General features: G+C 36.7%; 1 protein-coding gene across 7 annotated transcripts in view; it reads right to left on the reverse strand.

Annotated features, from left to right (window-relative positions):
- The window catches only part of NCKAP5 (NCK associated protein 5), a 1,185,533-nt gene that overhangs the window by 923,951 nt on the left and 245,920 nt on the right, over nt 1-15,662 (reverse strand). Inside the window, exon 2 of one of the 7 annotated variants that reach the window (XM_069067794.1) lies at nt 13,617-13,678. The exons of the other annotated variants lie outside the window; for them this stretch is intronic. Coding sequence (XP_068923895.1) covers nt 13,617-13,625 — 9 coding nt within the window. The 5' untranslated portion in view covers nt 13,626-13,678. The remainder of the gene's footprint in view (nt 1-13,616; nt 13,679-15,662) is intronic. 7 annotated transcript variants of the gene reach the window in all.

Below are 15,662 nucleotides of genomic sequence, written 5' to 3' on the forward strand. Positions count from 1 at the left end.
AAAGAAAGAAAGAAAGAAAGAAAGAAAGAAAGAAAGAAAGAAAGAAATTCTATTTAGAAAAGAAACATTTTCATTAAGTTTAATATTAGCCTTCAAATCTAATTAATAGTAGATAATAATGGTCACACATCAATTCCTCCCCCAGCAAAAAAAAAAAAAAAAAAGAAGTTTGTGCTTCTTTTGTCTGAGCCAAATCTGATTCATTGGCCTAATGGGGGAGTGGAGGAAGGAAAATGCCATTGATGTGGTTTTTTTGTTTTGTTTTTTTCCATTCTGAAGATTTAAATGCATCTAAATGAGTCTGACTGCAAAAAAAGCCCAAGTGAACATGTCTCTATATTATAATAATTCATACAAAAAGTGTGAATGACTAAATTAAAAAAAATTAAGTGCTTGTTATGTGTGAGGCACAGTGGGTTGAAATAGAAAAATAAGGGGCAGCTAGGTGAACAGAGAATCAGGAGAACCTGAGTTCAAATCTGATCTCAGACACAACACAAAAACTAGCCATGTGATCTTAGGCAAGTCACTTAACCCTAATTGCCCTGCCTTCCCCCCTGCAGAAAGAAAAAAGCAAAAAAAAAAAAAAAAAGAAAGAAAGAAAGAAATAGAAAAGTAAGACTACCCTGCTTGCAAAGAGCTGAAATTCTAAAAGGAGGAAACATGGAGGAAACTTCAACCTCAATTCAACTCAGATGGAAAGGACTATGTAGAGAGATGTCTCTACTAGACAAAATAGTCATTAATCAGGCTCTTTCTTCACCAATCCGGAATCCTGCCTAAGTAACAGCTAGCAAAATGTGCCTAGGTACAATGAAACTGAGGTTACAAGCAAGGTGAAGAACTGAATTTATTTCAAACATTCCCAGCCACATACTCAACCCTTAATTCTTTTCTCCTCATTCTACTTCCCTTCTCTGAAATCAGAGAACAAAGGATTCTGTTTTGTTGTTTTTTTTTCCTCCTACACCTTTTGACTCTTGTTAAGTATTACATTATTCAGCAAGTCTCCATGATTGTCCTTAATTATGGTGCATTAACCCTAAACCTTCTCTCTCCTTCATTCCCAACAGTGCTAGAGGAGCAGCATGGACTATGGAATAGATTACTGGACTTGGAACAAACAAGACCTGTGTTCATATTCTATCTCTAAGATTTAATTAACTGGATTTGCTCAAGAATTTAAGCACTTTGTGCCTTAGTTACCTCATCTGTTAAAAGGGAATAATAACACCTATGGTACTGAGCTTCACAGGTTGTTTTGAGGCTCAGATATGATGATGGAAACATTCTTCAAATTTTAGGAAATATACAAATGACTTATTTTCATAATGGAAATTCTCAAAGCTGAATGCTAATTTAACTCAATATACTACATTCTTGTCTTCTTATAACTTTAATTTCAATAATTGTTCAATTATTTCTATATGTCATAGAATTTTAATATACTTTATAGGTAAATTTGTTTTTGAAAGCAATTGGTATTAAGTGACTTGCCCAGGGTCACATAGCTAGTGTCAAGTGTCTGAGGTCTATTTTGAACTCAAGGGCCTGTGCTCTATCTACTATGCCACTTAGTGGCCCCTTAGATAAATATATTATAAAGATATTTGTATATGAATATATGTATCATGTGGCTAGAATACATTTTAACCAAACCTTCTATTTTATAGGCATGAAAGATATATTTTCATGTTTCTATTTTTTCATCACATTCAACTATATAAAAGGAGGAGGTTAAAATAGATGGTTTCTCTGATGCTGTCCATATCTAAATCTATAATACGACGTTCCTTTGATCTGACTATAGACTCACATATAATATCATTTAGTAACTTTGTCACTTTTCACTCAACCAATCAACAAGTATTTTTAAGTGCCTACTATATGTCAAGAACTGTACTAGATCCACAGGGATTGATATAAAGACAAAACTGAGATGGTAATCTCTGCCTTCAAAAACACATAATATAGGGAGAACATATACACACATTGTATACGCACACACACACAAGTTGTGAATACACATACATAATAATCATTTAGATGGAGAGAGTTAAGAAACAATAGGAGCATAGATTTAGAGTTGGAAAAGACCTTAGTGGCCATTAAGTACAATTCTCCATTTTTACAAATGTGGAAATGGAGGCATGGAATAGTTAAAGGATTTGCCCAGGATCATAACTAGTAAATATCTGGGGCAGGTTTTGAACTAAGGTCTTTCTGTCTCCAAGTCCAGAACTCTATTTACTCCTCCATGATGTTCTTCTAATGTCCTGACTTAATACCATTGGAAATGAGTGATAAGAAGTGGTGGTGCAGTAGATTAGAGTACCAGGCCTGGAGTTAGGAATTCCTGAATTCAGATCTGCTCTCAGACACTTATTAGCAAGTTATTTAATCCTGTTTGCTTCAGTTTCCTTATCTGTAAAATGAGCTGGAGAAAGAAATGACAAACTATTCTTATATCTTTACCAAGAAAACCCCAAATGAGGCCTCAAAGAGTAGAACACAAATGAAATGACAAAACAACAACAATTAGATCAATGAATTATAACTAGGGACAAAAACACTCCGAAGGTGGTGAGGAATGGCACATCCTAGGCCTCAGGGGACAAAAATGCCAAAGGTCCTATTCTTGCTCTTCAGAAAATCAGAGGGGCAGGTCTTGTGCCCTGATTGCTAATATATATACCAGTGGAGGGGAAGCAAGAGTGAAATCTGCATCCAAATTTTTTCCTAGCACTACTTAATTGAGCTCACCTCACCATTCTATTTTGGAAGGAGATTGGGGGACATGGCCAAAGGGAAAGGGCCAACCTTGCCCTGAGCAAAGGCGCTCCTCGAAAAGCCAAAGGAAAGCTTCCAGAAGGATGTAATTAAGTATCAAGAAGAACCTCCCTAGTTTAAGTAAACATACCTGGCAGTGGATACAAGCCCAGGGAGATGAAGTGATTTACCCAGTTGCTTTCTTGATATTTTTCACAGAAGCTGCTCCTGCTGGGTCTGCCCTCTCATCAGTGGTTTCACCTGTAAACAGTTCACTACCACTGCTGACTGTACTAAACATCTTCTTTGTACTTCAATCTGCATTTTATGTGAACTCTGAAGCTATTAACCACTAATATCAACAGCATTGCACAGTCTAGGGACGTTTATTGCTCCCCTGCTTAGTTTAATGTTTCTGACTTGGTACCATAATATTATTAATAGTCACACAGTACAATAAAAGAAAATTAAGTGTTTATTTTGTTTAGGTTTTAGCCACTTTACCTAGAGCCTTTTTCCATTACATTTGCACATAAATGAGCATGCACTACATTTTTTAGATGCAAATCAGGCTTTGCCTCCTCTAATCATATAGTTTCCTTTCTGGTAGTCTTTCAGGCCAGTGTGAATGTGACTCCCAATGCATGTATATTGGAGCAAATGAAGATATGGCCATGTGGTAGATGTTTGTCCTTTTGTGATTCATTAATATTTGCTTTTACAAAGAAATTGCTTTTAAAACAGTGTTGCTCCAAATATCCCCTTGCCTTACTGGGGGCACATCTGTTATGTTCCAATGATCAAGTTTGACATTCAGTTTCAAATTATGTGTTCATACTTATTTGGATATAACAGCTACTGAACATGAAATTAAAAGTTGAACCATTGGGAAATGGCTTTTTAAACAATGGGTTTTGCCTATTTTGAAAAGATAAATTGACTTAAGGGAAGTCACTTACTCTTTCCAAGCCTTCATTTCCCCATGTGTAAATTGGAAATAAGTACATGCCCTGCCTATCTTGGAGGCCTCTTATGAAGTACTAATGAGATAAAAGGTATAAAGGCACTTTATATGCTGCCAAATATTAAATTAATGCAAGGTATTCTTATTATTAAATTAATATTTTATTCCTTATTCCATATTGGGTTACTTTCAACTTGATTTATTTATTTTTTTATTGTTTTTTAAAGCAATTGGGGTTAAGTAATTTGCTCAAGGTTACACGGCCAGTTATTTCTGGGTGTGGTGCTAAGTATCTGAGCCCAGATTTGGTCACCAAGTCATCCCAACACTGGAGCCAGTGCTCTTACTCGCTGTGCTACCTGGCCACCCCTTGATTTATTTTCTATTTTAGGTTTTTCAAGCTTTTGCAAGATGGGCAATTGATTAATTTAGAATTTTGATTCATAAAGGTCTCAGATACATCAAAAGAAGTTTCAGGAGAAATATAATCATCAAAATAATGTCTTATCTTCATGAACATCATCGTTGGGCCAAAGCTTGGTGATATCAGAACAATAAATATTTGCAGTGACTATAAAAGGAAAGAAGGTTTTTACTGGCACTTTCCATTAAAAGTATGTGGGACCATACTTTTATGGTCACATTTATGCTTCTGGAGACTCACTTTAACCATGTCTCAGACACTGAAAAAAATATGTCTTAGATAAAAATCAACAAAGCAAAACTCAAAGGCTTATGAGCTGGGAAGGACCTTAGAGATGGAACTGAGGTATGTGTGTGTGTGCATGGGGGTTGGCTGGAAATTGATACCTAGTTAGTCCCTTCTAAGACCTGCAGCAGCTTAATGTAGGGAAAAGAGTGTGGAATCAGTACTTCTGAGTTAGTGTTCTAGATCTTCTACTACTACAAAGCATTGGGTTAAGTACTGGGGATACAAAACAACAACAACAAAAAGGCACACACACATACACACAAACAAAAACAGTCCATGCTCTCAAGGCACACAGGTCTTCTCAATCTCCTTCATGAATGGAATGGAATCTCCTTGACAGGGGATTTTATCTATGTTTAATGCATTCTAAAAGATTAGCATGATACCTGGCATATAGTTGGTACTTAAATGTTTTTGATTAACCAAGGCATCTAAAATTGCTTCAGAGTAGAGAAACAAATAGCTACTTAAACAAGGTCAAGAAGAACAGAAACTCCCCTTAACTTAGGATACTTTTGTTCAATTGGTCAGAAATTCTCCTTTCACAGAAATCTCCTGAGGATCATTGTTTTGTTGCCTACATTTAGAGAACCTCATAGCTGAGCCATCTTTTGAACAGATGTAAAGAACAAAAATCGTTCCAAACACAGGAATTAGTTTCACACCCAGTACAAATATTGAAAAGAATTTGCATCAAGTTGTATTTTATTGGCCTGTCTCTCAAAGGGGAAATGATGGCTGTGATTTATTACCATGACTAAGGGAATCACTATGTCCTTATCATAAACTACAGGTGATCCCTCATATGCATTTAATTAATCACAGCATTAAGAAATTGGAAGTTATCTGCTCCAGAGAGGCAGCCATCTTCTCCCACACAGCTAATCCAAATAGCAGATCCAAACACTTTGTGTGGAAGAATGATAGCCAGCCAGATTGCTAAATTCTTCATTGTTCTGATTCTTTCTATTTTTAAATTTATTCAATCTTATCAACTTACATGCGATTTGAATATAAACAGACCTCGATGACTGAAAATATCCAAAATCATTACCTAGGGAGTCTAAAATACCAAAGGACCCTGTCTGTCTAATAATGAAACAGTATTGTCAAAGGTGCCCTTTGAATCATGCCTAAATAAAACCCTTTGCAGGATGGAATGTAAAGTCAGGTTTCCCTTTCATCTTTTACTGAGCAATAAAGTACAGGGAGAGAGAAAAAAAAACTTTTTTAGATAATTGAGATTCTCTTCAATTATATAATACAACCTCATAACCTGTAGGGGCTTTCATTAACCAAGGTTCATCAATTCTAATCAAGCAGTCTTCACATTCAAGGCTCAAGCCAATGTAATTAAAGCTGCCCGTTCTACTGACAGCATTCTTAAGTTAAAAGAGCTGTTATCAATGGTAGATAAGTAATCAAATAGCACATGAGCTTCCAAGATACTATATTTGTGCCTTTACTTTTAAGTAGTGGAGAATAATCTAGAAATTCTCAAATTACTCTGAAAACTTGTTTTTTACCCTCAGAAGCAAAGATATCCATCAGGTGGGGAAAAAAATAACAGATTAAAATTATGGTTCATATTGTTTAAATTGAGTAAGTTTTCTTTGGTTCTTCTCTTCCCATCCTCAATCAACTCCTTTCATGCTGTTAGGTCACACTGATTTTTTTTAGGTTTATAGATTAATATTTTCTTTAGGAAAAGACATGAGATTTCCCGGATCCTCCAATATAAAGTGTTTCAATCAATAAGGTCTTTGCTGATGTGGCTGGTATAATTGCAGGAGCCTGTTTCAGAAAACTTTCCCACTGTACCCTAGGCATGAGATCTGAGTTCCTGGACAATTCTCTTCCTGTTTCCAATGACCTCGTGTTCTCTAACTGAAGCTAACAGAAGCCTAGGCAATTTCTCTGACTGCCACTTCACTTCCTCCTCACCTAGCACCCATTTCCCAAGGTGCTCTTTGGATGATGTCAATTAGGTACTCAAAATCTTCCCCTCTGCTTTGAATTACTCTAGATGGCAATTATTGAGCATTTTCCCACTGGCCCCTGGGTGTAGGTTGAGCAAGGACTGCTCCTTTGTACTTTTCTAGAAGTGGAAAGGGAGGCCGAAATAGCCCTGCTAGCCTTCGAAATCCAGCCTAGCAGCCTGGAATTATGGGAATCCTTAAAACGTAGTGCACCACAGTGAAATGAACACTGGACTTGGATTCAGAGAACCTGGGTTCTGCTGGCACTTCATACTCTGCTCAAGCCACTTAACCACCCTGAGAACAGATATCTTCATATCTAAAATGGGGACAATCATATTTGTGCTATGTACATCACGAGGTTGTTGTGATGATGAAAACAGAAAATGTACATGAAAGCACTTCATAACCACAAAGCACTATAAATATACATTTTAGTGATTATTGCTTTCAATTTCAAGTAGTCCAGGATTTCTAGAAGTTCTCAATTCTCCACTGTCTGTATTTTAGGTTCCTCCTATAATTTAATAATTTCCTGGTGTTATATGGCATCCAAAAGAGGCAGTTTCTAGGACTAAGAGGGCAACTGTTCTCTACACTGCTTTCCTCAAATGTCATTTGCAGTAGTAGATTAAGTTCTGGATGCTCCCATTTAAGAAGAAAGGAGAATAAGCATCTATAAAGTGCCTACTGGGTACCAGGTACTGTGCTAAGCACTTTACAAATTATCTCATTTGATCAAAAAGAATATTGATAAGCTAAAGAATCTTTGTCATATGATGATCCGTTGAAGGAACTGGGCACACTCAAAATGAGGGAGACATGATTTAGGGGGGAGGTAAGAGCTATCTTCAGGTATTTGAAGGGCTGTCACCTGGATGATGGAGTAGATAGGTTCTCTTTGACCCCAGAGGGTAGATCTAGCAGCAATGAGGAAAGCTGCAGAGATGCCAACTGAGGCTTTATGTCAGGATTGATTTCTTTATATGAAAAATTGTCCAAAGGTAGAATGAGCTACATAGGGAGGAGGCAAATATCTCTTTGCTATAGGTCTCCAAGCAAAGGTTAGATGATCCTTTGCCAGTATGTTATCATGAAGATTTTTTCAAAGTATGACTTGGACAAGACATCTCTAGAAGTTCCTTCCAACTCTCAATTTCTGCCTTACCTCTTGCTACACCTGATTTGGAATTGTCTACTTTGTTCAAATCAATTATCTTGCTCTTTCCTGCACATTTCTGGCTTGCTTTTCACCTTACCATATCTTTCCACCTGGACACCACATGTTCTCACTAAATTCTTTCTGTCACCACCTTCATACCAGGCTTCCTTCTTCCAGGAAGCTTACAGTCACTAACCCTATACCAATTATAACATTACCACTGATCTTGTTTCCCATTTTCCTAACAGGCATTCTTAGAATATTTATATGTATTTCTTCCTTTTCACTAAATTGAAATTCCCCACCAATATGAGACTTTGTATTCTATTTTCTCTATATTTTCCCCATTAGCCTTGTGGAGTCCTCTGTACAGGTTGACAAATATTGACATATGATTGTGCGTTAAAAAAAAGAGATGATCAGGGTAAAAGCTTAACTATTTTTTAGGACTTAGAATTAGAAAGCACATTAGCCCAACCCTTCAATTTAAGGAGGTAAGGGTGGTTGTGACTTGTTTGTTTTTCAGTTATTTACTGATATTTGACTCCTTGTGGTCCTGTGGACCATATTTTCCAAGGAATTTTCTTGTTAAAGATACTTAAGTGGTTTGCCATTTCCTTCTCCCACTCATTTTTACAGATGGGGAAACTGAGGAAAACAGGGTTAAGAGACTTGCCCAGGGTCACATAGCTGGTAAGTGTCTGAAGCCAGATATGAACTCAGGTCCTCCTGATGGCAGACCCAGAGTTCAGCCCACTGAGCCATCTAATAACCAGAAGACAAAACCAGGTGCTCTGATACTAAATCTGATATTGTTACTGCAGGTAACTCTCAAATGTATATGTCAGACTCAAGAATCTTCAGTGACTCACTATTGCCTCTAAAATAAAACAAACTCATTTTTTTTTGTTGTTGGTCAGTCATATACAACTCTTTGTGACCACATTTGCAGTTTTTTTTTTTTGGCAAAGATACTGGAGTGGTTTGTCATTTCCTTCTCCAATTCATTTTACAGATAAGGAACTCAGGAAAAGAAGATTATGTGATTTGCCCAGGGTCACATAAATGTCTGGGGAGCTATTTAAACTCAGGTCCTCCTGATTCCAGGGCCAGTACTTTATCCACTGAACCACCTATAGGCCCATTAAACTCCTTTACTTGGTCTTCACAGCTCTTCACATACTGTTGTTTTCCACATTCTGTCATTTTCCACACTGCCTTTTCCTACTTTGGGATAAAATGTATTTCAAGGGCAAAAGTTTGGTGCTAGATTTCCAGGGCCAAAAAAATGCTTGGAAGATTATTCAATAAACCAATAAGTATTTACTGAGTATCTACCATTCCTCCAGTTCTGTGCTGCGATGAAAGAGGACATATGCCTTTTCCTTCAGTGAGTTTATAATCTAACTAAATATAAAGAGAAATATTGCATGAAGAACAACTAAGTATTAAACTGGGTGTTCCTGATTATTAGTGCAAGAGCACTTAAGAAAAGAGAAGCATCAGTGCAGCCTGGAATTTAGAAGAACAGCTCATATTTCTAGGGCACTTTAGAGTTTGCCAAATTTTCTACTCATAATAGTTCTGTAAGGTCAATCGTATTGGCATTGTTGGAAAGAGGTAAAAATACCATTGATCATATAACTCTGTGGTTCTGAAATAATTCTATATAAGTCATTCAACAAACATTTGTAAAACACCAGTTATGTGCCAAACATTATGCACACACCTTGTGATACAAAGAGACATGGGTTAAAAGTCCCTTCTTCAAGGACCTTCCCATCTATTGATGAGGAATCTGAGAAGTAGAGAGGCTTTGTGACCTTGTCCATAACCACACAGGTAGAAATCACACAGTGGAACACATTGAAACTTGACTCTAGCACAGTGATGTCATTTTGGTCCTCTTTGAGAATGAAGGCCAGCAACCAGGTACCCCAGATTCCAAATGCCTACACCTTCAGTGTTATTTTCTTCTACCACCTTTCAGGGAAACTGCTACTCTTGTTAGTGTTCTCAGAATATTCCCTCCATTAAGGCAACTCTATACAAATAGAGGAGGTACCATGTCAATCTCTTTCATGGATGAAACACTGGAGGAAGCAACAAGATGAATCCAAACCAAAGGATACTACATAGATCACTCTAGTTTAAAAAAAAATGAGCACAATTTCAGTTATTTCAAAGAAGTATAATGTTCACTTAGATTCTACATAATCCTTGCTAAGCTGCCCCCACATATAATCCTATAATTATATTGTTCTTTTTTCTTAAAAATTGCTTCATCAACTACTTCATATTACCTTACATCTGCTCTTGGGGAATCCTTAGTTCTGCCACTGGTTTTTTGTTGTGGGGTTATTGTTTAGTTTAGTTTTGTTTTAGAGATTGGTAAATATTAAACTAGCTTGAGACTGGTTGGCTCTCAGCAATTTCTATAACTTAGACATCAAAATCTACCAATATAAATCTAGGATAATTACAAAATTTTGAATTGTGATACTAAAAATATCAGTCAGTTAATAATCATTTATTAATTAAATACTATGTGCTAGGTACTATGCTAAGTGCTAGGAATGCAAAGAAAAAGCAAAAAACAGCCTCTGTCCTCAAGGACCTTACATTCTAATGGGGGAGATAACATATGCCCATCCAAGGTATATTTGTTTTACACTCAATTAGTTTTCTAATGTAAGAAATTACTAAGAATAATCACTCATTTCACTAAATATGAATTAATATTATTTTAAAAACTAATAAAATCTTGATCCACCCAGGTTTGTAAACTTGAAATCATCCTTTATTCCTTACTCTCTCTTTCCTTTCTTCTTGTTATTTAACTGTTCAACAAAGATTTATTTCTTTAAAATTTTATTTATTTCATTCTGAACTTTTGAAATAAAGCGAGAAATTCTGTAACAGTAGAATAGAAAAAAGGTGATTGTAGAAGAAACTACAAATCTATCATATGCAATTTGCTATTCCTCTTTAATATATGTTATCATGGAATGTTTTATTTTTGTTTGCTTACCTTTTTTTTCTTCCTTCCTCACACCCTGCCCTAGAGATGGCTACCATTAGACACAAATATGAATGTATATATATGTATGTATGCATGTATGTAAGTTCCTTGAAGGTGAGGAATATTTCCTTTTTTCTTTTTGCTTTCTTATCCATAGTAGCATGGTGCCAGGAACATATTAGTTGCTTAATAAGTGCTTATTGATTTATTGAGTTATGCACCAGGATATCTGGGTTTAGTTCCTGGTAATAGTTGTATGACCTACAATCACTTAACTTCTCCTTAGTCATAGGGAAACTAAGGCCTGTCTCCTAAGCTCAAGAAGCTATAGTAGCAGGGGCAGCTAGGTGGCACATTGAATAGAACACCAGCCCTGGAGTCAGAAGGACCTGAGTTTAAATCTGGCCTCATACACTTAACACACTTACTAGCTGTGTGACTTTGGGCAAGTAAGTCACTTAACCCCAATTACCCTATCTTTCCCCTCCAAATAGGAGGGAGAAAGGGGAAGGGGGAATGGGTGGGAATGGGGAAGGGGCTATAATAGCTCCTTAGTCGCTCTAAGAAAAAGTACAGGGGTGGCTAGGTGGCGCAGTGAGTAAAGCGCCAGCCCGGGAGTCAGGAGGAGCAGAGTTCAGTTCTGGCGTCACTTCACACACACACACACACACACAAAACTAGCTGTGTAACTTTGGGCAAGTTACTTAACCCCAATTGCCCTCCAAAAGGCAAAAAAAAGTACAAATTTCTCTGTTTGGCATTTGAAGTCTCTCATAATCTGGCTTTCAACCTGACTTTCTAGATACTTTTCATATAATTCCCCAAATTCACCATATATCCCAGACAATCTGGCCAGTTTGCTTTCTTCCATACCTGATATCCCATCTCCTTCTACTGTCTCTATGCCTTTGCATACCAATAATACCAACCAATATCTTCTATAATATAGATTTGGACGTTTTTTATGATGTTAAAACCTTGTGAGACATTGATTAATCTTGGAACCAAAAGACTGGTAAAAAAAAACAAAACAAAATGAAGAACTGCATGTGGAAAACATCCTAGAATCCTCTTAACATTAAATAATTTCAACAGCCAATGAATTTATCATAATTAAACTCCAATCACTGCCCTTGCAATATTAATGGATTTAAATTTAGAAAAGGAGAAATCTATAAGGATAAATATGTGTATGGATATATGTATTTAACAAATACTTAGGTTTGAAACATCTTTTAAACTCAACCATATGAAATGATAGGTCTGTTTTCAACTATTGATCCTTCCCGGTCAGACTTTTGTGAGTACTAATTAATGAAATATAGCAACAATCCCAGAGGTAAGTATAGAGTCATTTCATTGGATCATAGTCAGAGAGATGGAAAGCACCCTAAGAGGTCACCTGCTTAATGTCCTGCTTCCAGGCAGAAGGATGTCTAAACTTTCAATGATAGATGGATGTTCATTTGCTTCTTAGAAATTTCCAAGGAGAGAAATACACTGTCCATTGCAGTGTTTTATCACACCAATGACAACAAAATTCTCTCCTATGCCCATTGTGTTATATCTAGGCAGGATAGCATGTCTAGCTCCCAGCCTCGGTACCACTTCAATACTGACATGAGACAGGAGGCCATTCCTCTTGAGGCCACTAATACAAAAACTATCACTGTCTCATAAAAACCTATTTGTAGCAGTAGTAGTGATTTATTGACAACATCTTGTGACCTCTAAAGCCAGGCCAGATAGATTGCAAGAGAATTCTGCCTGAGGAAATGGATATTAAATTTAATATCATCATCAACTTGGGCTAATATTCTAAGTGTCTAATATATCTACTCTCCATTAACTGCTGAAAAGCTGAGTTGGTGATGACAATCTTCTCATTCATCTCAAAGGCACTAGAAGGGCAACTTCTTTAACACTTGTCCAAATTCTTGGATTCCTTAAATAGCCATGGAAATGAGGAACTTTTCAATTGAGAATCAATTTAACACATATTCATTAAGCAACAACTAGGAGCCAGGCACCATGCTACCTGCTGGAGATACAAAAACAAAGATCAAAGCAGCGCCTGCCCTCTAGGAACTTACTTTCTACTGGGTGGTAACTACACACAGATAAATCAGTATAAAACATATGCAAAATAATTGCAGAACTATTGTGAAGTGGTAACATCCAAGGACATTGGGAAAAGTCTCATAGGTGGCACTTGAGTTCATACATATATCAACCCTCAATTTTTTTCTCTTGCATCAGAGGTATAGTGGCTGGGCACTGAATTTGAGGTCAGGAAAACTGGGTTCAAATCTTGCCTCAGACACACACTAGCTGATCTGGCCATTTCATTTAACTTCCCTAAATTCTCCATGTCTTCATTTATAAAATGAGAATATTGGACTAGATGGCCTCTAAATTCTCTTTTAGCTCTAAACCTATGATCCTCTGATTCTATTTTACTTCTTCCTTCTCATCATCATCATCATATTGAAGAGCAAATACTTTAAAACTTATAGTACTTATCAAAGATATTTCCTAACTTATGGCAGAATTATAGAATCTTGGTGACTATCCAGTTCAAAGGCTTGATTTCAAGGCATAGATAATTTCTTCTTTGATAAAATAGAACCTTAAGTACAATACAATATTACCCATTATTAATGAGATTGAAAACACTCTAGGTTCCAACAAATCTTCCTGAAATATATCAAGTTCATAGAAGAGAAGCTTGATATCCCAGGTAAGCTGAGGCTCAGATTTGATTCTTGTCTCTTCATATCACTATTATAAAAAGTTACCATTGGGTTCTTTAATTTGGACTTCTGGATGAAAGATTTGTTTATATAGCGAGTTATGAACCATTTATTAAATGAATAATGGTCAAATTCCAGGATAACAAGAGGAGGAAACCTATTTATTTAACTGTATCTATTCTGGCAAGAGTAATGACAAATGTCATTTGTGTAAATTCGCAAGGACAATAGCACATTTAGCAGCAAGCCTCTAACCTTGTGCATATTCTTTAAACCGCTGGGTTAGCAACTCAAGGATGAGTCATCATAGATGAACACTGAAAGACAGAAGAATTTATAAATCATTTAGAGTAGTGCCTTTCCTTTTCAACTACAGCACAACTGTCATTTTCACTCAGTGTATGTAGCACAGAAAGGCAGATGATCAAGTTTTTCAGCTTTTCCAAGAATTCCCTAAATAACGTCCTCACTAGGATGTAACCCCATCCAAACTTATTAGACACTGCCAGTTTTCAGGTGAACATTTTTAGTATAAGGGTCTACAGATATCTATATCTAGACCAATAATTCCCAAGAAAATCTGCAGACTAACTAGGGAAGAGGCTCAAATATTACTAATGTTATCCCATTAGCTCAGTTGCCTGGAATCTAATGCTCAGAGAGATCAAAACCATAGGGGTCAATTCTACATGTCTGTTAATTTCAGACAGAAAAATTCTGAATATCCACAGGCCACAGTACAGATGGTGTCATTGGTCAGAATATGGAAAACTCAGTTTAAATCCACGACCATTAGTGGGGAAACATTTGTTGAAGTAGGTTCGTGCTGTTTCTCTCTCTCCAGTTTCTCTTGTATGTAATGCCTCCTTGATGCTGAACTTGAAGTCAAGAGAACTGGGTTCAAATCCTGCCTCAGACATACACTAGCTGATCGGGCCATTTCATTTAGTTTCCCATGTCTTCATGGAGAGGCACCTAAAACTCACTCACTCACTCACAGTCACACAGCCTAGTTCAGGCCCCCATTGCCTCTTACCTGGACTACTACAATAGCTTGTTAATTGGTCTCCCTAACTGAAGTCTCTCCCAACTCCAATCTATTCTCTACTCAGATGCCAAAATATTTTTTTCTAAAATACAAGTCTGTCCATGTCATCCCACTTTATGATCAACTGCAATCAAACTATTACCTCCAGGATCAAAGATAAAGCCTCCTTTTGACATTAAAGCTGTTCATAACCTGGCCCTTTCCACTTTTCTATCCTTGTTATATTTTGCTCCCCTACATACTGGCTTGTTGACTGCTCCACATATGATACCCCATCTCATATCTCTATATCTTCCCATTCTTTGGCTTTCTCCCACACCTGGAATAATTTTTCTCTATACTTCCATCTCCTATCTTCCTTCAAGAGAGCTCAAATCCCACCTTCTGCAGGGACCTTTCCTGTCTGCCCCACCCCCCCACAGTGCCTTCCCCTTTGAGGTTATCTAATATATCTGTGTATGTATCTCATTTGTACCTACTTATTTACATATTATGTCCCTTATTTAAAATATGATCTCCTTGGGGGCAGGGAAATTTCTGCCTTTATTTGTATCCCTAGTGCTGAACACAGTATCAGGAACATAATAATTTAATAAATACTTGATGACTTGAATTAATATTGTTTAATTAAGTCCATTTTTGGATAAAAAAAAATACTGCATATTCCGACAGCACTCAACTTTTCAAGACACTTATGTATCTGATACTTCACTTTTTCCTCCCAACAACCTTATTGGGATATAGGTTTGGTTATTATTATGCCCATTGGAAAAACTTTACCCCCCAAAATTTGTGCTTTTCTGAAAGAAAGTTGTTTATGAATGCTATACTTACTAACACAATTATAGAATTCTGGCTAAGTAAATTTATAGAAAACAAAGTTTTACAAATTTTCTTTTGATCCATAATAACATAATATCCAAAACTTTACAGCACGAGAGAACCACTTGTCTAACAATCAGGAGAGTTTAAAAAGTATTATATTAAAATATATAGTTAAAAACAAATATAATTGAAAAGAGATTCACAGTTTCATCCATAGTCATCTTTTCTTTAAAATTTTCTTTTTTATAGAAATGTTCCCTATTTTGGGGGTGGGAGAGGGGACAGAGAGAGAGAGAGAGAGACAGACAGGGAGAGAGAGAGAGAAAGAGAGAGAGAGAGAGAGAGAGAGAGAGAGAGAGAGAGAGAGAGAGACAGAGAGACAGAGAGACAGAGAGACAGAGAGAGAGAGAGAGACAGAGAGAGAGAGA

Source organism: Petaurus breviceps, unplaced genomic scaffold (genome assembly GCF_028583685.1).
Source record: "Petaurus breviceps papuanus isolate PSGF00001 unplaced genomic scaffold, PetGlider_PUasm1.0 90752, whole genome shotgun sequence".
Classification (NCBI taxonomy): Eukaryota; Metazoa; Chordata; class Mammalia; order Diprotodontia; family Petauridae; genus Petaurus; species Petaurus breviceps.